General features: G+C 37.8%; 1 protein-coding gene across 1 annotated transcript in view; it reads right to left on the bottom strand.

The window, feature by feature from the left end:
• SMARCA5 (SWI/SNF related, matrix associated, actin dependent regulator of chromatin, subfamily a, member 5) overlaps positions 1 to 10,033 on the bottom strand; it is a 41,667-nt gene extending 31,634 nt beyond the window's left edge. Inside the window, exons 1-3 of the mRNA XM_011957158.1 lie at positions 8,975 to 10,033; positions 5,610 to 5,684; positions 1,181 to 1,347 (exon numbers count right to left, since the gene is read on the bottom strand). Coding sequence (XP_011812548.1) covers positions 1,181 to 1,347; positions 5,610 to 5,684; positions 8,975 to 9,151 — 419 coding nt within the window. The 5' untranslated portion in view covers positions 9,152 to 10,033. The remainder of the gene's footprint in view (positions 1 to 1,180; positions 1,348 to 5,609; positions 5,685 to 8,974) is intronic.
• Between the last annotated feature and the right edge of the window lie 13,529 nt (positions 10,034 to 23,562).

Below are 23,562 nucleotides of genomic sequence, written 5' to 3' on the forward strand. Positions count from 1 at the left end.
CCTGTAGTCCCAGCTACTCCGGAGGCTGAGGCAGGAGAATGGCGTGAACCCGGGAGGCGGAGCTTGCAGTGAGCTGAGATCCAGCCACTGCACTCCACTCCCGGCGACGGAGCGAGACTCCGCCTCAAAAAAAAAATAAAAATAAAAAAAATAAAATAAAATAAAATAGTGCTTTGGTCACAATGGATGAGAAATAAGATACACTGAATGAGTGAAATACCCCAAATAAAAGGTATTATGCTTACAACGATAACCCCTTCAAGATGAAGCTCATACTTCCCTTTCAACAAATTGTGTAGTGAATTTAACCTTGTTGATATTTCTTTTAGACAATCTTTTGTATTTTAATTACTAATCACAGTTTTCACTTTGGGAATTTTACACAAAGCCATTTCAGGGAGCCAAGACTGCCCTAAATCTACTATTACTAATTAAACATCTTATTTATCCAACCAGGACAAAAATTCTAGAGAATTTCCAAATTCAACATGTAAGAATTATTTTCAACAACCACCAAAGGACGGCATACAACCTGACACTTCAATTTATATAAAAACAACTAAGTATGCAACAAAAAGTTTAAATAAGCTGCTGTGATGTAAGTCATCACAATATCCCACACACCACACTTTAGATAAAATACCGTCAACATCTGTATGTGATGGAGGAGCCTAGAGCACACCCAAGTCAGATTCAAATTCAAGTCTGGATCATTTTTCAATGTGATATTGAACAAGCCACTTAAAAACTCTGCATTTGGTTCCTCTCTGAGGAATGACATGACATCTAAATTCCATACTCAGTATGATTGTTACAATTCATAAACTGTGTAATGCTACAAAAAATAAGGCGTTATACAGTTTTATTGTTCTCTTTTTTTGTAGAGATGGGATCTCCCTACGTTGCCCAGGCTGCTCTCATACTCCTGGACTCAAGCAATCCTCCCACCTTGGTATCCCAAAATGTTGGGATTACAGGCAAGAGCCACTGTGCTCTAACCAATATGCATATTTTTATATACTTATACATTTATGGCTAAATCATGCCAAGTCAAGCAGGGCCAAATAAATAATGGCACTAAAATAATTTTTTAAGTTATTTATCATAGAGATTTTATGCTTCTACTGAAGACTATCAAAAATAAGTTTGGTTGAACTATGAAGTTTAAACTATTACTCACTCGCCAACTGATAGTAAGTTCTGCTTCTCATCTTTTTTTATTCGTGGGCGCCCTGGTTTCATCTTCAAAGGTGAAGTTGGAGTCTTCTGAGCAGCAGGTTGAATGAAATGTGCAAACAGTTCTGTCTGCTTTAATAAATACTCGAATCTATTTGCCCGGTCAGTTTGCTGAAAAAAAATTTAAAATACATTTTATCAGAGTATCAATTAAAACTTCAGAAATCATGCCTCCATACAATGAACTCAGCCCCCCAAAAAAAAAAAAAAAAAGAACTACAGATACATGCAACAACATGGATGAGTTTCAAAAGCACTATGCAAAGTGAAAGAAGCCAAACACAAAAGACTACATGCTGTATGATTCCACTTAAATGAAATGCTAACTAGTGATAGAAAGCAGATCAGAAGTGGCAAGAAGGTGGGAGCAAGAACTGATATAAAGGAGCAGGATCAAACTTTTTGGGGATGATGGAACTACTCTGCATCATGATTGTGATGGTATTTAAATAAATATTTGCTAAAACTCATTGAATTGCAAACTTAAAATTATTTTATGTCAATAATACTTCAATATAGTTGATTGGAACAATTTTTAAAATATTAAGAGGCACTGTGCAACACAAGTGAATTTATTCAGAAGCTAGAAAAAATGTGACAAATTTTAAAACGATATTGGGCTTGATACTATTCCTTCCTTTCGTATCTGCCATCTGCCCCTTTGAATGTTCCCTATTATAAAACTGAGAGAACGGAAGACATTTATTTACTTGGGCAAAAAAAAAAAAACCCTTAAGAGTCTTGAAGACAAATTTTCATAAAAATAATGAAATTGAGAGCTATTAGGCAGCCTTTATACAGAAACAATAATAGTTTGATGAAACAAAGGAGAAGCAAGACAAGAAAAGCTCAATAAACAGGGAAACCAACTACTCAACATCTCCGTCTATAAATGTCTAAAATGTCAGTTTGGGAATGAATTACAAAAAGACAATTGCCTAGCAAACACAAGAAGTATCCAAATGCCATAATGTTGTAACAACTATGTATTTTTAAAAGGAACAGAATCATTTTTTAAGGTCACACCAATGTAAAAACTGAAGCCCGACTTACTATTAGCAAGGCACATGGTTATAGTGTTTCATTGCGTCACAAATGGCAGTCATAGCAGCAAATGAATCTGCACAATAACAAGACTGAGAACATGCTAGAACCCCAGTAATGTCCTACAGATGACAAGCCTCTGCTATTTGTTTCCCAAAATTACAGACTGTTTTTACAGTACTGAACAAGATACATTTGTGAATGCAAATTTTACATAATTACATTTCTTAATTTATAGATAATGAAAGATAAGTCAAGAGCATGCATCTAGAAGATGTTTGGACTGAAAAAAATAATTATTGTGATTATGTTTGGAATCAAGACAAACTGCTTGAGAGAATTAAAAGGTTAAAACTGAAATGTCTTGAGGGAGAAAAACTAACAGAACCTAAAAAGCAGAACAAGAGAGTATGATTAGCAACCTGGAAGAAATCAATTACAAAATCAAATGGAAATTAAAGTGAATAGCTTTGGATTAGCTTCTTTCTCTGAGAGAGGAAGAAATGAGGTAGGACAGTAGAGCTATACATATGTTTGAAAAGAGAAAGAAAATAAAGACAGGCCTGCAATTCTTTGTGGAGGAAGACTGAAAATGAGGGCATGGGAGAAATGGAGAAGAAAGACTGATCAGAGTGGGCACATTTTAGAATGGCTAAATGAGATTGACAGGCAGTAAATACTCAAAGTCCAAGAAAATAAAAACCATACACTTATTCTGGCACCAATCAGCACTAGTATTTAGTTTTCTGAAGTAGTACTCAGCATTCTGGGTTCAAGAATGAAGAGTGGATAGCGAACTTATCTATGGTTAGGAACTAGCAGATGACAAGGGAGCTTGCTTAGAAAAAAACTGTTCAGGTGAAGATCACGATGTCAAAAAACGAAATGATGCTGGGAGACTGAAAAACCTGGAAGAAATGAGAAGAGTTCCAATAAAGGCCACTAAGAAAATGAAAAGCATTGTAGAAAACCACTGAAAAACCTCCATTTCACAGTCAAATTTGTGTCCTAAATAATACTTTGCAAAAATGTTAAGAAACTCGGGGGCCGGGCGCGGTGGCTCAAGCCTGTAATCCCAGCACTTTCGGAGGCCGAGACGGGTGGATCACGAGGTCAGGAGATCGAGACCATCCTGAGCTACACGGTGAAACCCCGTCTCTACTAAAAAATACAAAAAACTAGCCGGGCGAGATGGCGGGCGCCTGTAGTCCCAGCTACTCGGGAGGCTGAGGCAGGAGAATGGCGGGAACCCGGGAGGCGGAGCTTGCAGTGAGCCGAGATCGCGCCACTGCACTCCAGCCTGGGCAACAGAGCTAGACTCCGTCTCCAAAAAAAAAAAAAAAAAAAAAAAAAGAAACTCGGAAGGGGCCACATCATAAGAAAGGGGGCAAATAAAGAAGCACAAAATAATCCATGCAATAATAGAAAAATACTGAACGAGGGTGATATGGAAAAAAGAATAAACTTGTAAGTAAACTTATTATTAAAAAAGTATGCAGTAATGTCATGGACATCTTGAGTATACCTGAAGAGGAGTTTTCATTCATTGAGGTAACGCTAAGATATGTTAAGTAAAAATTATGAATATAGTTTTGGATATTCTCAAGTAAGAGGTACGAATAGGATTTTAAAGTAAATGAAAATACTGATTATAGGCTTCTGGGCTAGAGGTTAAGTACTTGAGAATATTCAGTTTAAATATACCAGGTAAAAACCAGTAAGAATCAAACTGTCTAGGAAGAAATGTTCAAATTTTAATAAGGAAAGACAAAGGAATAAAAAAGCAAAGAGGATATTATCAAGGGAAAAAATGTCTTTCAAGGCAAGTCAAGATTTTTGAGGAATGGTCAACAATATCAAGCACAAATCAAGAAACTAAAACTGAGCCTCAGAATTGGCAATTAGATTCACTGGTATAGTGTCAGAATCTAAACTATAAAGAGTTAAAGCAGTATTAAAACATGTAGACTGTATTCAAAATAGTATTCACTTTAAAAAACAGAGGCAAATCTATTTTCTCTCTAAATTTGATAGCAAAAAAGGTAATAGTTACATATATATGTAAACTATGTAACAAATCAAACCTAAAGATAAATCATTTGTAATTTACATAGTATTATATGCACATAGAATACATATCATAATTTTAAGATTTTGAAGTTATTTAAGAGATTCAAAAATATTTACTGATTTGGAAGAGAAAGTCAAAGGAAAAAAGTATGTTTTAAAAAATATGTAAGATCTGCTATGTGCCAGATATTGTTCTGGGTACTGAAGACAGAAAGAAAGATTAAAACAGTGTTCTTACCCTACAGGAGCACACTGTGTAGTGGTATTCTTATTTAATACATTGTTATTTTAACTTTTTAAGATTTCAATACAATTAAATGAGTTTAATTCATATAAAGCATTCAGAACAGGGCCAGATATGGCATACATTCACTGTTAGCCACTACTATTATTATTAAAACTGAATTTAAATTTAAAGCTCTGTGTAGGTACTGTTTAAGTCAAGTCATAGTTTTGAGGGAGAAGTTTCTTAGACGATACGGAATGTGAACTGGGACTTGAATTACTCCAGTATGTCATGTTCTTTTTGTAAAGATTGCATCTATAATATAAAAATGCTGTGAGCAAGGAGCATATTTCTTTTTTTGGTAACTAGCAGAGTATAATGCTAGCCAGGTGCAGAATAAACATACATTGAGTAACTATTCTGGTCACCTCACTTCCAAGGTTAAATTTTTAAAGGTGTTGTTAACATAACCAGATAATGACATCATATTATGTTAATTCATACAATACTTCCATTTGGTTTAAATAGACACATAAGATACGGAAGTTATAGTATTCCACATTACACATATTTCAAATGGATATCTGTGCCCTAATTACAAAATTGAACAGATGTTGCTATGGTTTGACTGTGTCCCTCTCCAAATCTCCCATGTTGTAATTTAATCCCCAGTGCAACAGTGTTGGGAGGTGTAGGGCCTAATAAGAGATGATTAGGAAAAGATTACTGTCATTATCTCAGGAGGAGGTTATCACCAGTGGTCTTGTTATAAAAGAAAGTTCAGTCCTGTCTTGCTCTCTTCTCTTGGCCTTTCTCCATACAATGACGCTGCAAGAAGGCCCTCAGCAAATGCTGGCCTTGACCTTGGACTTCCCAACCTCCAGAACTCTAAGAAATAAATTTCCTTTCTTTATAAATTACCCAGTCTGTGGTACTGTTGCAACGCAAAATGGATTAAGACAGACGTTTAGTACATTTAATCACCTAATAAAAAGTTTTCTTTATAGACTCTATTCATAAGCCTAGAACATACCATTTTTTCTTCATAGGTAGGATCTGGTTCTTGGATTTCTTTTTGCTTTCCAGGTGACGCATCATCAAATACTTCCTGCTAGAAAGAAAACATTAAATAGAATTGGTCTTCACAAATAGTAAACATAGCATTATAGACCAACTTCTGCCCAAACCACATCTCTAATAATATATTCTCACCTCAAACTTCCTAGAAACTTAAATGGTTGTCATCTGAACTAACAGAAAAACTGATAAAATGATATTAGATACTATGGGGTTAACAACCTATTTAACCCATATAAACTGGATAGTTGTTGCAAAGATTAGAACACAAGATTATCTTCATCATCCTAAAAGAAAACTACATTTAATACAAACCAATCTGTTTCTCTTTTCTGTAATAACCATGAAACCAAATTAAACAGTATAAAATATGGGGAAAAGTTCCCTTTTCGTCACAAAACTACAGTATCTACTGTGCTACTACACAAATGTATACAAAGAAATCAGGATTAGTCACCCTGATTTCCATCTGGAATATTACAAAAACTTTTTCTCCCAGCCTAAATTGAATACTCTAACTACAGTCTGAGTCCTAAACTAGTAATAAACGTTATTCTTGCAAATGTATTTATCCTGACATTCATATGTGACAAGCAACAAAATCAACAACTTCTACACTGCAAAGTTCTATTCATCCATTAAAAAAAATCGGCAGAAGTATAATCTTCATTAAAGATGCACAAATCTATGCTTAGCAATACACGCTGTAATAAAACTATCTGTGACCAAGAGGTTGTGGGGAGGAGACCTGGTATGGTACTGGAATAAAAGGTAAAATGACCTTAAGTCAAGTATAACTTCATTGTTAAGACCCTTGGCACTTGCGTGACCCTATGCTCATCATAAATCTCTGGTCTCCATATGTAAGTGACAAAGCCACCTACCCAGTCGTTCACAAAATTCAAAAATGTCATGAAATGCAACCTACAAAAATAAATTGTGCTTTCCAACGGTAGTCATTATTTCTTCCATAGTTTAAAAAAAAAAAAAAACTGACTTCCAGGCATTTTGACATCATATTATTGGCATATCAATCTAGTCAATAGAGATGAGGATGAACACAGAAGAGTTCCACATTGCCAAAAGGATAACTAAAAAACAAGTTGCTCCATTGACCTGTTAGTATCATGCAAAAAGAAAAAAAGTAACTGAATACACAGGGAGGCTATTTCTGGGAAAATCAGCTTTGCCACACACACACACACACACACAACAAATTCATGAATGCTGAGTTTATTCTGTGATTTTAGAAAAACACCTTAGAACATACTTCCAAACAAGAAAAAGGCATTTATAAAATATTCATTTTCCGAGTGCAAAACAGATTAAGTTGTGACATATATTAGGCATGTGTGCTCAAACTTAGTTTTTATCATGAATTGCAGTGATTCTGAATTTTGTTAAACAGGAAACTGACAGTACATTTTAAGACAAAAAAATCACACTATGTCAACAACAAAAAAACAGAACAAAATGAGTCAGTCATAAGATGCATAAAAAATAAAATTCCTAATATTTCTATACTAGGAAGGTAAAAATAACTATGTTATTCAATAAATTGAACTGCCAAATACGTTTTTTTGGTAAGAACACGGCAGAGCAAGATGGGTGGGAAAAGGCTCACTTTGAAAAGCAGACCTGAGTTTTATCACAGGTTCTACCTAGCAGAACTCAATTTCCCCATATGGCAAATGAAAATATCACTAATTTAATACGGTAGTGATAACATCTATACTCACATTTAAACTTAAAATCAATTTTCATTTAAAATAGCAACTTCAAGTCAAAAAAGTTGACTTGCTTTCGGCGTAAAATTACTCTGTGTTCAGATATTAACAAGACCTCTGGTGAAAATTTATTTTTCCAAAGTTTGGATGGCAGACCCCCCTTTGAGAGGCTGAGGATAACTACAAACAGATTTTTGTCGAGAACTACACAGTTACACACAATTGCTTTGTATCAAACCCCTTAAGCCTTGGAACGGGAATTCAAGTTAAAGAGCCCTGGTAACCCAAAAGAACCACCTCCTTAAGGGAAAAAAAAAAGACAACACTGAATATATTTTAATTTGAAAGAAATCTTATCTTAATCACTCAAAACTACAGGAACTATCAGGAGTTCCTACGTCACTAAACCTACCCTCATACTAAAAGTTCTTTAAAAGATTACTAACATTAATGTTACTTAACCCCAGCTACCCAAATAAAAGTACTGTGCCAAATGCCTCAATGGTAAACTACGCTCTCATTTCCTTACTGTACAATGTGCGTCAAGACTCACCTTCAGACCAGTATTACTTTCATTCTAAGGATAGGAAAATCCCAGAAATCTTTGGGCTCCGACTTACAAAATATTTCAAAACAGGTCGAAGGCCAAGGATAACAATTGGAAGGAGCAATTACTTTTTCCCCAGATATTGCAAAGCCTGGAAGCATATCCAATTTACCCGCCTGGCAGTTTCCTCATCTTTCCAGCCCCTCAGTACTGTCAACATCCCCTGGCCAACCCAAACCCAGAAGTCTCGGCAGCCCAGTGGTACTAATTTTTTTTTTTAAGGCCAGAGGCCAAAAAGAGAAAAAGTGCCGGACTGAGAGCCAATCAACTGCGCCTGGTTCTCTAATTCATTCCTACACTTACTCATCCCCCCTAAATTCGATGGGGGATCCGAGACAGCTGCTGCTGCCTTGGTTGCTTCCCTTATAGTGGAACAGTGCCTGGGAGGGGCTTCCTCTCCCTTCACAGAAGCAGCTGCGCCCCGCTTATCCCCACTGCGCACTCGGCCATCCAGCTCTCGCCATTGTTTCTGCCCAGAACAGATACCGCCCCCGCAAGGAACTGGAAGAAGAAAAGGAGGCCCAAGTCCTCAGACGCGCTGCTTTTAAATGCCTCCTTCACCCCGCCCGTGCATCCCGCTCCTAAGGGGTCATCTCCTCGCCCTTCCCCGAAGTTTAGTGGAAACTAAAAACCACATTCAGAGGTAGGAGAGGGAATTATGGGAGTCTAGTGAGAAAAAAACGATGGGTCTCCCTGGGCCAGGGTAACCAAGAACATCTGTTCATTGAGAGCGTTCCAAGATTTGTCAAGATTCACGAAAGAGACAAATAATTTCAACGTGAGGAGCCGGAAATCCATTTTGCTTGGCTCGAATAGGTTAAGAACAAGGGAGCAAGGGTGAGAGCATCATTTCGTATCCACAAGATGTGAAGCTGAGTCTGGTGCACAGAGAGAAGCCCGGCTCTGCGTCTGATCGCCACGATCTGGCGAGGGAGCCAGCTCCTCCTCCCCGCTGCGCCCGCTCCCCACGCCGCAAGCCGCCCTCACCTCCATCTCGGCTTCTGCGGGACCCGCGCTGGCCGCAGACGCAACCGCCTGCGCAGCGACGCCCTCGGGGCCGCCTTTGTTGCTGCTGTTGCTCCCGCCGCTGGCGGTCGAGGCTGCGGGCTTGGAAAGCGCGCTCTCGGGAGGCGGGGGTGGCGGAGGCTCGGCCGCGGACGACATGATGTTCCGTGTGCGTCACCCGCTGCTGCCAGAGGCCGAGTCCGGCGGGGATGGACGGGGAGGCCTAGGCCTGGGTGGCTACGTCGCAATAAACTGGTGGAGGAGCGAGACTCCCACCCGAGCGCTCCCCCGCGCCGCGCCTCCGCGACGGGCCTGAGCCGGGCCCAGGAGCTGCACACTCCCAGACGTTCTGCTCTTCCGCGGGGCTCTAGGTTCCACCGGCGCTTACCTCACGGCGGGAATCACGTCGACGAGGATGGGCGGGGCCAGACGGGTCACTGAGGTCAAGGAAGGCGGGCTGATTAGAGAAGGGCGGAGGGTTGGGGGAAGGGAAAAGGAAAACGAAAGAGAGACTGAGGCTGGGAAAACGCTTCGCCGCCTCCTCCTCCTCTTCCTCTAGCAGATATCATCTATCTCGCCAGCATCCAGGACGACTACCTACGCCACCGACTTTCAACCCTCGCGAGATTTCTTATTGGCTCACTGACTGGGTACCGAGTGCGCATGCGCATACTGTCCTCCTTACCCTTGGCCCCTCCTCCTCACCCTTGGCCCCTCCTCCTCCAGACCTCTAGCGGGTTCGGGAGAGAAGAGTAGGCGGGACCCCGAGGGAGCGCTCGGAGGCGTGGGTTTGTGCGTCTGCTGCCTGGCAGGACGCGAGCTCAGTGTTTCAGGTTTTCGTAAGGGCTCACGATTCTGGTTGTGTTTTCTGGGCCTGGCTGGGATCGACGGCACGACTGGAAAACTTGCCCGAGTTTTGCGCTGCCCATTCAAACTTGGAAGTCTTGTGTCTGGCCCCAAAACTTCTGCCGTATCGGCTTAGAGGCGTGACGCCACAGCCTTGACGACGTTATGGTTACCCCAAATGACGTCTCAACTGTTTTGTTAAAAAAAAAAAAAAGTCCGTTAGTTTTTTCTTTTTTGGTTTTTTTTTTTGTCTTCTCATGTTAGCTGCGTCAGTTATTTCTAAATATCCTCTTTAAGCACAGAGTTAAATGATATTTCTTCTGAATTCATGTGCTAAAGGTAAGCAAATAACATGCACACTACCATGTAAGTGAGAAACACAAATAGTATGTGGGGAAAATGGGGGGTATGATGTAATCTTTTCCTCAAGCATCAAACATTAAAATTAAAATGCACATTCTCCTTAAATGTTCAGCACTAATTTTGTATACTGCCTTAGGCAGCCTTCAATGTAGCTTAAGGGCCTTGTGCATTCATCTCCCACAAAATTTAAATACATTGTAGTCTATTTGATAACAAATCTGCATACTACAGTAGATTATCTGCCCAGAATAGGGTCTTACTTATCTTTTTTTATTCGTCATATTCAGTATTCTATAAATGTTTGTTGAATAAAGGAGGCACATTTTTCAAGAGTTGAGGTTTGAGCTAACTGGTTATGTTGAATTCCAAACAAAAAGGATCTCCTTTAAATATATAGCCTGCAAATTTTTTAACTAATGAAATAATTCTTTAATTGCCATCTGGAAAAATGTCCCCACTCCACTAGAAATGCTAGTTCTTAGACTGTAAGGAAATGTCTAAGGATATATGCAAAGATAAATACCTACAATGGTGTTCCTCATACTCTTCATATGTAACTGCAAAATCTTAACAGCAGTAGGCTGAATCCAGTATTAAAAGTTACGTCTTTAAAACTGTCGTACACCCAGAAAATGAACTATTAACCTTTAACAACCGTTAATGTAGAATAATGGTTGTTTTGTTTTGTTTTGTTTTGTTTTGTGACAAGAGTTTCTCTGTCGCCCAGGCTGGAGTGCAGTGGTGTGATCTCGGCTCACTGCAATCTCCAACTCCCGGGTTCAAAGGATTCTCATGACTTAGCCTCCGTAGTAGCTGGAATTACAGGCGTGCACCACCATGCCTGGCTAATTTTTGTGTTTTCGGTAGAGACAGGGTTTTGCTGTGTTGGCCAGGCTAGTCACAAACTCCTGGTCTCAAGTGATCTGCTCTCCTAGGCCAACCAAAGTGCTGGGATTACAGGCGTGAGCCGCTGCACCCAGCCCCGAAGAATGTTAATTTATAAAGTGTTAACTGAAAAAATTTTTTTAACAGTTCAAAAATGTAGGTAAAAGTTGGAAGCATATTTACAAAAGTATTGAAAGTGATTGTTGCTGGTATTTCCTAATTATTTTTTGCTTGACTGTGTGTTTGTCATTTGTATAAGATGAATTTGCCTTTTTTTTTTTTTTTTTTTGACAGCAGCTTGCTCTGTCTCATAGGCTGCAGTGCAGTGTCCCAATCATGAGTCCCTGCAACCTCAGCCTCCTGGGGTCCAGCCGTTCTCCCACCTCAGCCTCCCAAGTAGCTGGGACTGCAGGTGCACGCCACCACGCCCAGCTCATTTTTGTATTTATTGTGTGTAGACAGGGATCACCATGTTGCCTCTACTGGTCCTGAACAACAATTAGAGCTCAAGCCATCTACCTGCCTCAGTCTCTCAAAGTGATGGGATTACAGGTGACAGCCACTGTGACAGACTGCTGAATTTGCCTATTATTAAGAAAACTTTTTTAAAAAAATTTCAGCTTTGCTAAGGTATAATTGACGAAAATTGTGTATATTTAAGGCATACAGTGTGATGTTTTGATATATAAACACGTTATGAAATGATTACCACAATCAAGCTAATAAGCATATCCCTGCCAGCATGGTGAGAACATTTAAAATTTACTCTCATCAAATTTCAACTATGCAAACAGTATTATTAACAATAGTTACCATGCTGTACATTACATCTCCAGAAATTATTCATCCTGTATAACCAAAACTTTGTATCCTTTGACCAACATCTCCCCATTTTTAGAAAACTTATTTTAGTTTTAAAAAATGTTCTTTCACCGAAAAAAAAAAAAAATATGTGAAAGGGTAAGAAAGTAGCATCTAGGGTGGAACCTGACACATACTTAATAAATACTTGATGAATATTTTTTGTATTTACATTAAATAGACTAAAACATTAATTTAGTATTCAAAATGTTCCTTCACTTTTTATAGTCTTAGGTAGAAATCTTGGGTCTTGGTCTGGAAACCCTAAAGTTATACGTAGGTATATAAATGGAAGGATCTTAAGTCTGATAACTATTTAAAGAAAGCAATGAATAGCAAGGAAAACAATGCACATAAATAAATAAAAATTGCATCCAAAATGGTGATTGTCTTTTAACATGTGCATTTATATGTGAGTTTCTCATATGATCATATGAAAGCTGTATTAGAATCATTTGGGGGGAAATTATAGAGAAAAGATAGAAACCAGAAAGGGGACACAGAATGTTCGGACTCAGTTATCTAGCACAAGTGATAGAGAAAAAGATTTTTGGCAGAGTTGAGAACCAGAAAGGAAAAGCAGAGAAGAGCTACAGAAAAGACAGGAAGCCTAGAAACAGCTACAGGGACATTAGCTGTGTTCCTCAGGCAGATAGCAGTACTAATATGGTGGCCAAATCACAAAATCCTGCTAAAAAGCTAAATCTAGCAGCTAGTTGTTGAATTGATCACATAATATAGAATTCATGTGTTGGTAAAAGAGTGGGTTGGGGAGCAGGCAAGCCTAGATTCCAGTGCAGGTTCTAAAACTTAGTAGCTGTGTGAATGCAGACAAGTTATCTAACCTCTTTGAAATCAGTTTTCTCATCTTTTTATTATTATATTATCCTAGCTTTATTTTGAGTTAATATTCTTATTATGTCATAAAAATGAAATGAGACAGTACAAGGTTCATTTTATTATCCTAGCTTTATTTTGAGTTAATATTCTTATTATGTCATAAAAATGAAATGAGACAGTACAAGGTTCATGATACAGTGCCTGACATATAGTGAGCTCTCCGTTCAAGTGTCAGATAGTCTTATCCTTGAGAATCATAAGCCTAACGTTCAGAATCTAATTGAAAGAAGAAGAACCAAAGAAGGAGGAGGGTAAGGGATTTTGTAGCAAGAAAACACCAGAAAGGATTAGAGCTTTAGCTATGTTCCCAGCAACAGACTGCTACAGTGTAAAATAATGTTAGTGTTCTATCTTCAATATGTATATACACAGTTTACACCTAAAATTTCCTCTGTTAGATTTAATGTGCTAGAACAGCCTGTACAGTACAGAAAGATGTTGCCAGAGGACAAAATGTGCCAAAGAGCCAGGGCTCTCTCAGCATTGTGTCCTTGAACGGTAACAGATAGGAGTTAATGTTTTCTCAAGGACAAAGAAGAAATGCAGCACCTCTCTTCTTTGCAACTCCTTTTGTCAAAGCCTAAGAAAATAAAGTCTGATTACTGCAAGACAATAAAACCATATTGAGTTTGTATCTAAGAATGGGTATTTCCAACACCGGATACCAATGATTACACCTTGTATGTATCTTTTTTAGAGTTCTCCCACATAGGTCATTTGTCAGTGTACAGAGATTTCAGTTAAAGAGAAACAACAACTGTACTGTTAAAGAGGTAAGGATATATTCCCTTAATTCCCCTCATATTTAGTCACCAGCTAAATAGTGGGAGACTTTATAGCTGCTTGGTATGTACACATATGTTTATATAGTCAAAGTTTTTCAAGTTTTCTCTGCATTTCTTCCTGCTCATGAAAAAATAATTTCTTTTTTGTTGGACTGGTTATAGGTAAAGTATTCCTAGGAACTCAATTATGATCCAAAGTTAAATTTTATCCACCATCTTTGAAACCTTTTTGAAAGAATAAACTACAAAACTTCAATTAAGAAATTAGAGATTTTTATTTAGTTCTTATCTCATTTATTAAAAGGAACTTCAGACAAAGGAAATTAGGCAGTCTTTTGCTCAAAATATTGAAAGTAAAATGATAGAAAAGATATCTCATTAAAACATTAGTAAACGGAAAACAGGAGTGGGTATATCATCAGATAAAGTGGACTTCAAAGCAAAGAAAATTATGAGACAAAGAGGGACATTATATAATGATGAGAGTATCAAACCAGAAGACATAGCAATTTTAAATCTAGATGTACCAAACAACAGCTGCAAAATATGTGAACCAAAAACTGACAGAACTGAAATTAGAAATAACAAATCCACAATTGTATGTGGAGACTGCAGCATCTCTCAACAACTGATACTACGACTAGGCAGAAAACCAGCAAGGGTATAGAGGAACTTAACAACAGTCAATAGGATCGAATTGACATTTATAGAACACTGCACACATTTTTTTCTTCTACAAAAGTAGGACTATACACATTCTTTTCAAGAACCCACAGAAAATATAGCAAGATAGACCATAAACCTTAACAAATTTAAAAGATTCAAAATCATACAGAGTGTGTTTTTTAACCACATTGGAATCAAACCAGAAATCAATAACAAAATGTTACCAGGGATATATTCAAACTAAATGACATGCGTCTAAATAATCTATGGGTCAAAGGGAGGTCTCAAGAGAAATCAAAAAGTACATTGAACAGAAAAAAATACAATATATTAAAATTTGTGGAACACAGTTAAAGAGTGCTTAGAGGGAAATTATACACTAAATGCTTACATTGAGAAAAAAGAGTAGTCTAAAATGCAAGCTTTCACCTCAAAAACCCAAAAAAAGCAGAGCAAGAATAAATCTGAAGTAAACAAAAGGAAGGAAATAATAAAGGTAAAAGCAGAAAGAAGTCAATGAAATTAAATATGGAAAATAAAAAGCAAAAACTGGTTCTTTGAAAAGATACATAAAATTGGCAAATCTCTAGGAAGTCTGACAAGAAAAGAAGAAAGGAAAAAAGAGTGGGAAAGAAGGAAGGAAGGAAGAAACAAGGCTCAAATCACTAATATCAGGAATAAAACAGGATCTATCATTGTAGACCCCAAAAACATCAAAAGAATAGTAAGGGAATACGACACACATAAATTTGACAACTTAAATAAACCACTTCCTTGAAAAATACAAGCCGCTTTAACTCAAACAGTATAAAAATCATTTGAATAGCACTATAACTATTTAGGAAATTAAATTTAGAAATTAAAAACTCCCAAAAAAGAAATCTTCAGGCACAGATGGTTTCAATGAAAAATTCTACCAAATATTTAAAGATGAATTAATACCAATACTATGCCATCTCCTACAGATAATAGAAGAGGATGATACACTTTGTAATTAATTCTCTGAAGGTACTATATCTCTAATACCAAATCAGACAGACACTACAAAAAAAAAGAAAATGACAGACCAGTATCACTGATGAATTCAGACAAATCCTTAACAAAATATTATCAGATACAATTAAACAATGTGTAAAAATAATTATGCAGCCTGACCAACTGTGATTTATTCCAGATATTCAACACTGATTCAATATTTGAGTATTAGTCAATGTTGTCTGCCATATTAACAGGCTAGAGAAGAAAACTCACGTGATTATATTGATTGGTGAGGAAAAAGCATTTGACAAAATTCCAACACCCATTTATGACAAAACTCTCAGAAAAAAAAGAGAAAACAAATAGAGCAGAACTTCCTCCTCTTAATAAAGAGCATCTGCAAAATACCTACAGCAAACATTATGTTTAGTGAGATTGAATCCTCTCCCTCTAAGATCTGAAACAGGGAAGGTTTTCTGCTTATACCATTCATATTCAACACAGTGCTGAAAAGGAAAAATAGAGATCACTGAAATTATCTTTAAACTGACATAAAATAAAACTTTTGTTGAAAATCAGAATAATGACTCAATTTGGCCAAATACAAATTTATATTTTTCATAATCTTTAACCATAAAGTGGAAGTAATGCTAGTTTATTTGATCAATAAACCAGTATTAATTTAGGAAAAACATTCCCAACTAAAATTAGTATAGGATTGCATTATACTTAACATCAATAAATTAGATAAGACATAGATGACTATTAAAACCAAAAAATTAGTATTGTTTGCCAAAGATTCACCTAAACTTTGTGAACATGGCTTCTCTACTTGTTAGTTTCAGTAAGAATCCTTTTCTTTTAGATTTTAGCACACTTAAATTGTTAGAAGTTTATTATTTTCTGGGAATTTTTGGATTACTCAATCTGTGTAAGTGTCTCTATTAGTCAATCAGAACAGGCCCCTTTAACAGTTTGTAATTGAACTTACTGATAACATCCTGAGATGGAAAACATTACACACTCACACAAGGAAAGTGAAATTCTTTCTGAATTATAGACACATACACAGACAGAGATAGATAGCACTTAGGGTTTTAATTCTAAAATTTCAGCCATTGGTCAAAAGTAAACACAATATCACAATAACTTTCCAGTTCAGATACTGAAGAGCTGTTCTTTCCTGATAGGAAATTCTTAATTGATTTGAGCCCTAAATAGATAAATTGACAAACCAAAAGACTAACAAATCCAACACTTTGTTGTCTCGCACTCAGCAGAGAATAGATCTTTATTAGCTACAAATTCTTCTACAGAAATTAAATGGTCAGATCATAAAAACCAAATTACCAGTTATTGCTGCCACTAATGGGAAATAACTTACCAGCTGCAAAAGAACAAAAAACAAAACATAAAATTAGTAGAGAAGAAAACTAAAAATAGAAAAACATCATCAGCAAATTTCTATTGCTGCTTTGGATTTACCTTTGAAAGCCAAGACATGCTGGGTTTAAACTACTTATGAGATGCACTTCTCTGGTGACAGTTTACCTGCTGATATGGTTTGGCTGTATCTCCACCCAAATCTCCTCTTGAATCCTAATACCCATAATCCTCTCATGTCTAGTGAGAGACCTGGTGGGAGGTGACTGGAACATGGGGGCAGTTCCCCCATGCTGTTCTTGTGATGGCAAGTGAGTTCTCACAAGATCTGATGGTTTTTATAAGGGACTCTTCCCCCTTCGCTCCCTTCTCTCTCTCTCACCTGCTGCCATGTAAGATGTGCCTTTTCCCGTTCCACCATGACTGTAAGTTTCCTGAGGCCTCCCAAGCCATTCAGAACTGTGAGTCAATTAAACTTTTCCTTTATAAATTACCCAGTCTTCGATATTTCTTTATAGCAGTGTGAAACAGACTAATACACCTGGTCTTGGTAAGTGAATCCACTGGACATGGTCGTGGAAAACTCCCAAAAATGTTAAAAGAAATTTTTCAAAAAAGTAAAAGCATGATTCTCATACATATATAAAAAAAACACTCGTTAAAGATATTATTTAACTCACTAATAAGGAAGTTAGTGAGGTGTTACAACCAGTTTAAAGATTAGAAAAGGAAAAACACAGATTTATATTGGGTAAAGAAAAGTTGAAATGAATGTGGAAGTGGAGGTAAAATTATCTTCTTCCACACGAGGGGAAGGAGGTCAATTTACTTTCTAATGCATAGGACAACACTCACATATGTACAGACAAGAATTATTTTGCACTTGTATAAATTATTTACAATTTACAGAGTTGTAAAATAGCTCCCATAGAGTCAGAAAACCCAAAAGTTTGTCCTCTGGAGTCAAGACAATTCATGATTTTCTATTTAAGCAAATGTTTTCCCCTATGTGCTGTTGTTTTAGTTTTATTGTAAATGATTCTCATTTGGACTCTTAAGTAACCCGCTAGTTAATTTGCCTTTGTTTTACCTCAAGTGAAAGAACAGAAATTCCACCCATATGCAATCTTGTAACCACTGCAGCATGTATTTTTGTCATTCTGCATCTCTCCAGAATAGCTTTCTTTGTTTTCTCTTGGTTTCTCTGCTTCTAAGTAAGTGCATTGTGTTTAGTCTGTTCCAACTCCAATTGGCTGTGCATTATGGTACCTCATAGACAACAACCAGTGTTTCAATTACAAATCTCAAGGTCGGGAGACAGATTAGTTCAGTTTAGGTCGGGTGCCAATTCCAGATTCAACAGGTGTGAATAGAGATCAGGCCTCTAGATATAAACATGACTACCTAGGCCACCTCTTGAGCAGCAACCAAGAATGGAGGCTCTCTTAGAAAGAAGAGTAGATTAGTGTAAAGCATTGAGTGGCATCTCTAGCATATGTTTATGATCTGTTTATGTTGCAGAAAAGTAAACTATCTGTGATAGAAAAATTTATTAATGTTCCCATTCAAGCATTGTGATCCTTTTAATTTTCATTTCAGGGTTCAATTTTCATCCTAGTTGCCAATTCTAAGCCCAGTTGCACTTGAAATTGAGGTACTTAGTTAAAATGGATTTGAAGTATGTTTTCGTGAGAGGTGGAGATTAATTTTGGCCTTTTGAAAATTTCATAACACTTGTAGGTATGTAATTATTATTCTATAATAACTCATCATGAAAGATAATATGGACTTAGTATCTTATAAATTCAAAGAAACGTTTTTTAGTTTCTGATTCATCTCAAAGTACCTGTTCTTCACAACTGTTGAACTTAATCTTCTCTGAATGGTAAGTGCTCCAGAACGCATGTAAGGAGGAAGCCGTGTGACTCTGTTACTGGTCAGAAGACCCACTGAGTTGTGTTCTTAAAAAGAGTGCACTTTGGTTTTGCCCTATCAAGACAGGCCACCTCAGGGTCTTAATTAGTGGAAAAAAGTGGAGATTTTGTAAGTCTTGCTTTCAGACACAAAAGAGAAGGATTTTAAGTCAATGGAATTTTCCACTTACTATTTTGTAAGAGAATCAGGAATTATAGAACAGAGACCTTGACAGTAAGAACTGTGTAAGACTAACCTTTGCAGCTTGCTCTTGCTTGTCACTTTTGTTACAGCTTGTGCTGAACATTTCAAACCTAAATTCCTTATCATTGAATTTTCTTTTATTACAGTTCTCTCAGTAATATGAGTTGATGAATAATGATATTTGGAAGTAGACTGAATTTTAATTCTAGATTTATAATTGAACTCAATGAAATTTTATGGAGCTGCAATTACCTTTATAAAATGAGTATATCTTATGCACTTTGATTCTAAACCAGAACCTGTGGTATAGATTGCAATAGTATAATTTAGCTGTTTTGTGTTTTATTTACATATTGTGTTTGTGTCCCCACAGAAACAGACACCAAGACAGGGTCAAGCATGTGAAATATTTACTAGAGGGACTAACTGTTAAGAATAAAGCGGCTAGGAGTGGTGGCTCGGGCCTGAAATCCCAGCACTTTGGGAGGCGGAGGCGGATGGATCATGAGGTCAGGAAATGGAGACCATCCTGGCTAACACGGTGAAACCCCATCTCTACTAAAAATACAAAAAATTAGCCGGGCGTAGTGGTAGGCACCTGTAGTCCCAGCTACTCGGGAGGCTGAGGCAGGAGAATGGCATGAAGCCGGGAGGCGGAGCTTGCAGTGAGCTGAGATCGCACCACTGCACTCCAGTCTGGGCAACAGAGCGAGACTCCATCTCAAAAAAAAAAAAAAGAAAAAAATACATGAATAAAAATAAAGGGAGGAAGCATGAGTAAGGAGGGAGCGACTTGAGACAGACAGGCAAAACTAACATTTGTAAAGACAAGGAAAGGATGGAGGATTGTGAAAGAAGAATTTCAGTTTGTAGCAGAGCTCTGAGAAAGTTTTGGCCAGCAGATGGGGCATCTTTAAGCCAAAGTTGCTCATTACATGAGCAGTATGTTCAGTGAGAATGTTCCTGCACTAGTACCACTGCCTGCTGGGTATAACCTGAGAAAAGTGGGCCCTAAGGACAAACATGGAGTCAGTGGGGAGTAGGGATGAGAGGATGGAGGGATGGAGAGGTGGATCCAGAGGGGCTACCGCTGGGACTGCCATAGTAGATCTGAGTGTCATAGTTTCATGGTCACCACAAGAATATATAGACATATTATAGAAAGAGACAGAAGTATACTTTCAACAAATTCATCATCTTTTAAATTTAATTAATTTCAGCTAATTTTACACACACACACACACACACCATACAATCTTCAGGGTGAAAACTAAAATGTGTATTTATAATTGAACCCTGATTTTGGACTCACAGAGATCCCAGGTACTCAAATACAATTTAGATGAAAGAAGATTTGTATTTTGATGATCACAGTGATGATAATGATAATGATACCTAAAGTTTATTTGCTGCATGTAGTGTTTGAAGTTTTTTATGTTTTGACTCATTGGCCCTCACATTAGCCCTTGTGAAGGGGATAATATTTGTCCCCATTTTGCAGACGGAGAAACAGACACAGAAGGTGGAGTGGCTTACATAGTATTATACAGTCAATGTATGATATGGCATATTAATTAGACTAAATTGCATAAGAGTAAAAGATGAAACCTGTAGCTCAAGGATGGTAACTTACTGAGATCGTGGAAATAATTGAAGGTCACCCAGACAAGAACAAACAGATGCTATTTATTCAGAACTTGTTATATCAAGGGACTTAGCCACCATCACTTGCTCTCGGCAAAGTAGAACAGTGGTAGAGTGGGAACTGGAAAAGCTTTATAGTGTTGTGCTCTGAGTGGAGCTCATTGGCATGGAGGAACTGGAGGCAGGCTAAATACAAATAAGACATCTAGGATGACTGGTTTGGGAAGTATATTTGGCTTTCTCTAGTTGATCCTGAGTTGAAAGTTGTCCTGATGCAAAAAATAGGGAAGTAAGCAGTCACTGACCAAGTTGTGACCATACTGAGCTGTTGCTGCAGAGGTTGTGGTATAACTCCTGCTGTGGTTTGAGTGTCTGTGTCTCCTCCAAATTCATATATTGAAATTCTCACTCTCAAGGTAATGGTTTTAGGAGGTAGGCCTTTTGGGAGGTGATTAGGTCATAACAACTCCACAGAATGGGATTAGTTTTCTATTAAAATAGGCCCAAGGGAGCTCGTTTTTCTACCATGTGAGGACATAGTGAGAAGGCTCCGTTTGTGAACCAGGAAGCAGGCCCTCACCAGGCACTAAATCTGCCAGCACCTGGATCTTGGCCTTCCCAGTCTTCAACACTATGATAAATAAATTTCTAATTTTCTTTTTTTTCAGTCTACAAAGTTCATGGTATTTTGTTATAGCAGCCCAAAGGGACTAAGATAGTTTCTCCAACTAGTTGCTACAGACGTTGTGTGTCACAATTCTGTGGTCGCATAGAGTCAGTTTGTATATTCAGTCCCTCAAGGGGAAAATCACCCAACTTATCTTAATAATTCTGCTAACAATAGTTTGCTTCTTTTTTTTTTTTTTTTTTTCTGAGATGGAGTCTCGCTCTGTCGCCCGGGCTGGAGTACAGTGGCCAGATCTCAGCTCACTGCAAGCTCCGCTTCCCGGGTTTACGCCATTCTCCTGCCTCAGCCTCCCAAGTAGCTGGGACTACAGGCACCCGCCACCTTGCCCAGCTAGTTTTTTGTATCTTTTAGTAGAGACAGGATTTCACCGTGTTAGCCAGGATGGTCTCGATCTCCTGACCTCGTGATCCGCCCGTCTCGGCCTCCCAAAGTGCTGGGATTACAGGCTTGAGCCACTGCGCCCGGCAGAATAGTTTGCTTCTATTTAATAGTAATATCAATAAAATGCTATTTAGGTTATCTTAAATGCCAATAAAATTTAACATATTAATGTTTAATTTTTAATAAAAAGTTTAATAAAATATTAAACATATAAATTATATATATGTATGTGTGTGTATGCTGTACCATTTGTACATATGTATATATGTACTATATATACAATGTATAGACACATATGTATACATACTACATATGTGTGTGTATGTATATGTAGTGTATGTAAATACAATAGTGAAGAAACCTGGTTCTATGAACACTCAAAAGGTTAGTGCCTCTGCTAGTTCCTATATTAAATTTTACCTGATAAAGTGTTTTACAATGTGTGGTTATGACCAACTGAGAGCTGTCCTTCAACAACCATTCTCCAGTACTCTCTCAGTTAACCAGGCATCTGTCTATCCTGAATAAAGTCTTCATTTCTCATCCTCCCGTGTTGCCAGAGGTGATCATGTATATTAGTCTGTTCTCACACTGCTATAAAGAAATACCTGAGACTGGGTAATTTATAAAGGAAAGAGGTTTAATTGACTCGCAGTTCCACATGGCTGGGGAGGCCACAGGAAACTTACAATCATGGTGGAAGGTGAAGAGGAAGCAAGGACCTTCTTCACATGGTGGCAGGAGAGAGAAGTGTGAGTAGTGAAGAGGGAAGAGTCCCTTGTAAAACCATAGATCTTGTTAGAACTCACTCACTATCATGAGAACAGCATGAGAAAGCTACCCCCATGATCCAATCACCTCCTACCGGGTTCCTCCCTTGACACATGTGGATTATGGGGATTACAATTCCGGATGAGATTTGGGTGGGGACACAGAGCCAAACCATATCACCATGTGAGTGAAGGATGAGTGCAATTCCTCATGCAATTCCTCAGTAACACCATGTTTAATGTTTCTCCTTTGGATAATGCTAGCCTTTGAGACTATGATTTTCAAAACTAACTGAGAAAATACTATTTGGAAACAGAGTCTAAAAAATGTTTTTGCACATACAGCAGGTGCCCTTTAATGGAAAACAAAAGGACATCATTGACACATAAAAGTCATACTTCTCAAGCATCCAACAATTTTATTTTTAAAAATAATGCTTTATAGATAAATGTGTCTGTGTCACCTGTCCAGACACAACGGCAAATGTTTGTTTAAAATAAATTTAATGTATCATAATTAAAAGGTTCATCAATTCCAAAAGTGACCCACTGTTTTTATATATACTGAAATCAAACTGTATTGACACTATATCAAAATACTAGATAACTTGCTATTTCATATATAATTTTAAGTAAAGATTACTTTACCAGGCTGAGATAAGTAGGAGAAGCTAAGCACATGGCTGGAAATCACCAATTTTTTAAGTCTTGGAGGAAAAAAAAAACAGTATAATGGCTTACATTAGCTTGTGAGCTTGCCCTGTGTCTGTGGCTTCTGTGGACTTAGAGATGGGGAAAATGGAGTTGGGGATAGGTGGAATTTTGAGACTGTCCCTTCTTCTTCTTCAGTAAATGATGGAAAGGTGTTAAATGACCAGTATTAAAGAGAGGAAAACAATTTTACCGGAAACCTGAAAGAGGAATGAGGCTCTGGAGCAAGCTTGTGCCTTCCTACTACGGGCTGGAGCTCCAAGCATGCTGTAGGGTTCCTTGCCCAGCTTCGTGCCACATAATTGGAAAGGACATGAATTAGAAGATGTGTTTCCAGGTTTTGGTGAGAGAAAAATTCAAGCACCAAAATGAGGAGGGTAAAAATACAGGCTCAGAAGAGAAATTGCTGAAAACAAGCACATTCACAAGGGCTTATCAACTGTGATCCAATGCAGAGTGAAGAGGGGACCGGGGAACCTGATCGCACCCTGGGAAATGTGAAGCTCTTTGTGAAATGGCTATTAAAATGGCCTGAAAAGGTTGGGTGTAGTGGCTCAAACCTGTAATCCCAGGACTTTGAGAGGCTGAGGA

The sequence above is a fragment of the Colobus angolensis genome, unplaced genomic scaffold (assembly GCF_000951035.1).
Source record: "Colobus angolensis palliatus isolate OR3802 unplaced genomic scaffold, Cang.pa_1.0 Scaffold111, whole genome shotgun sequence".
In the NCBI taxonomy this organism is placed as follows: Eukaryota; Metazoa; Chordata; class Mammalia; order Primates; family Cercopithecidae; genus Colobus; species Colobus angolensis.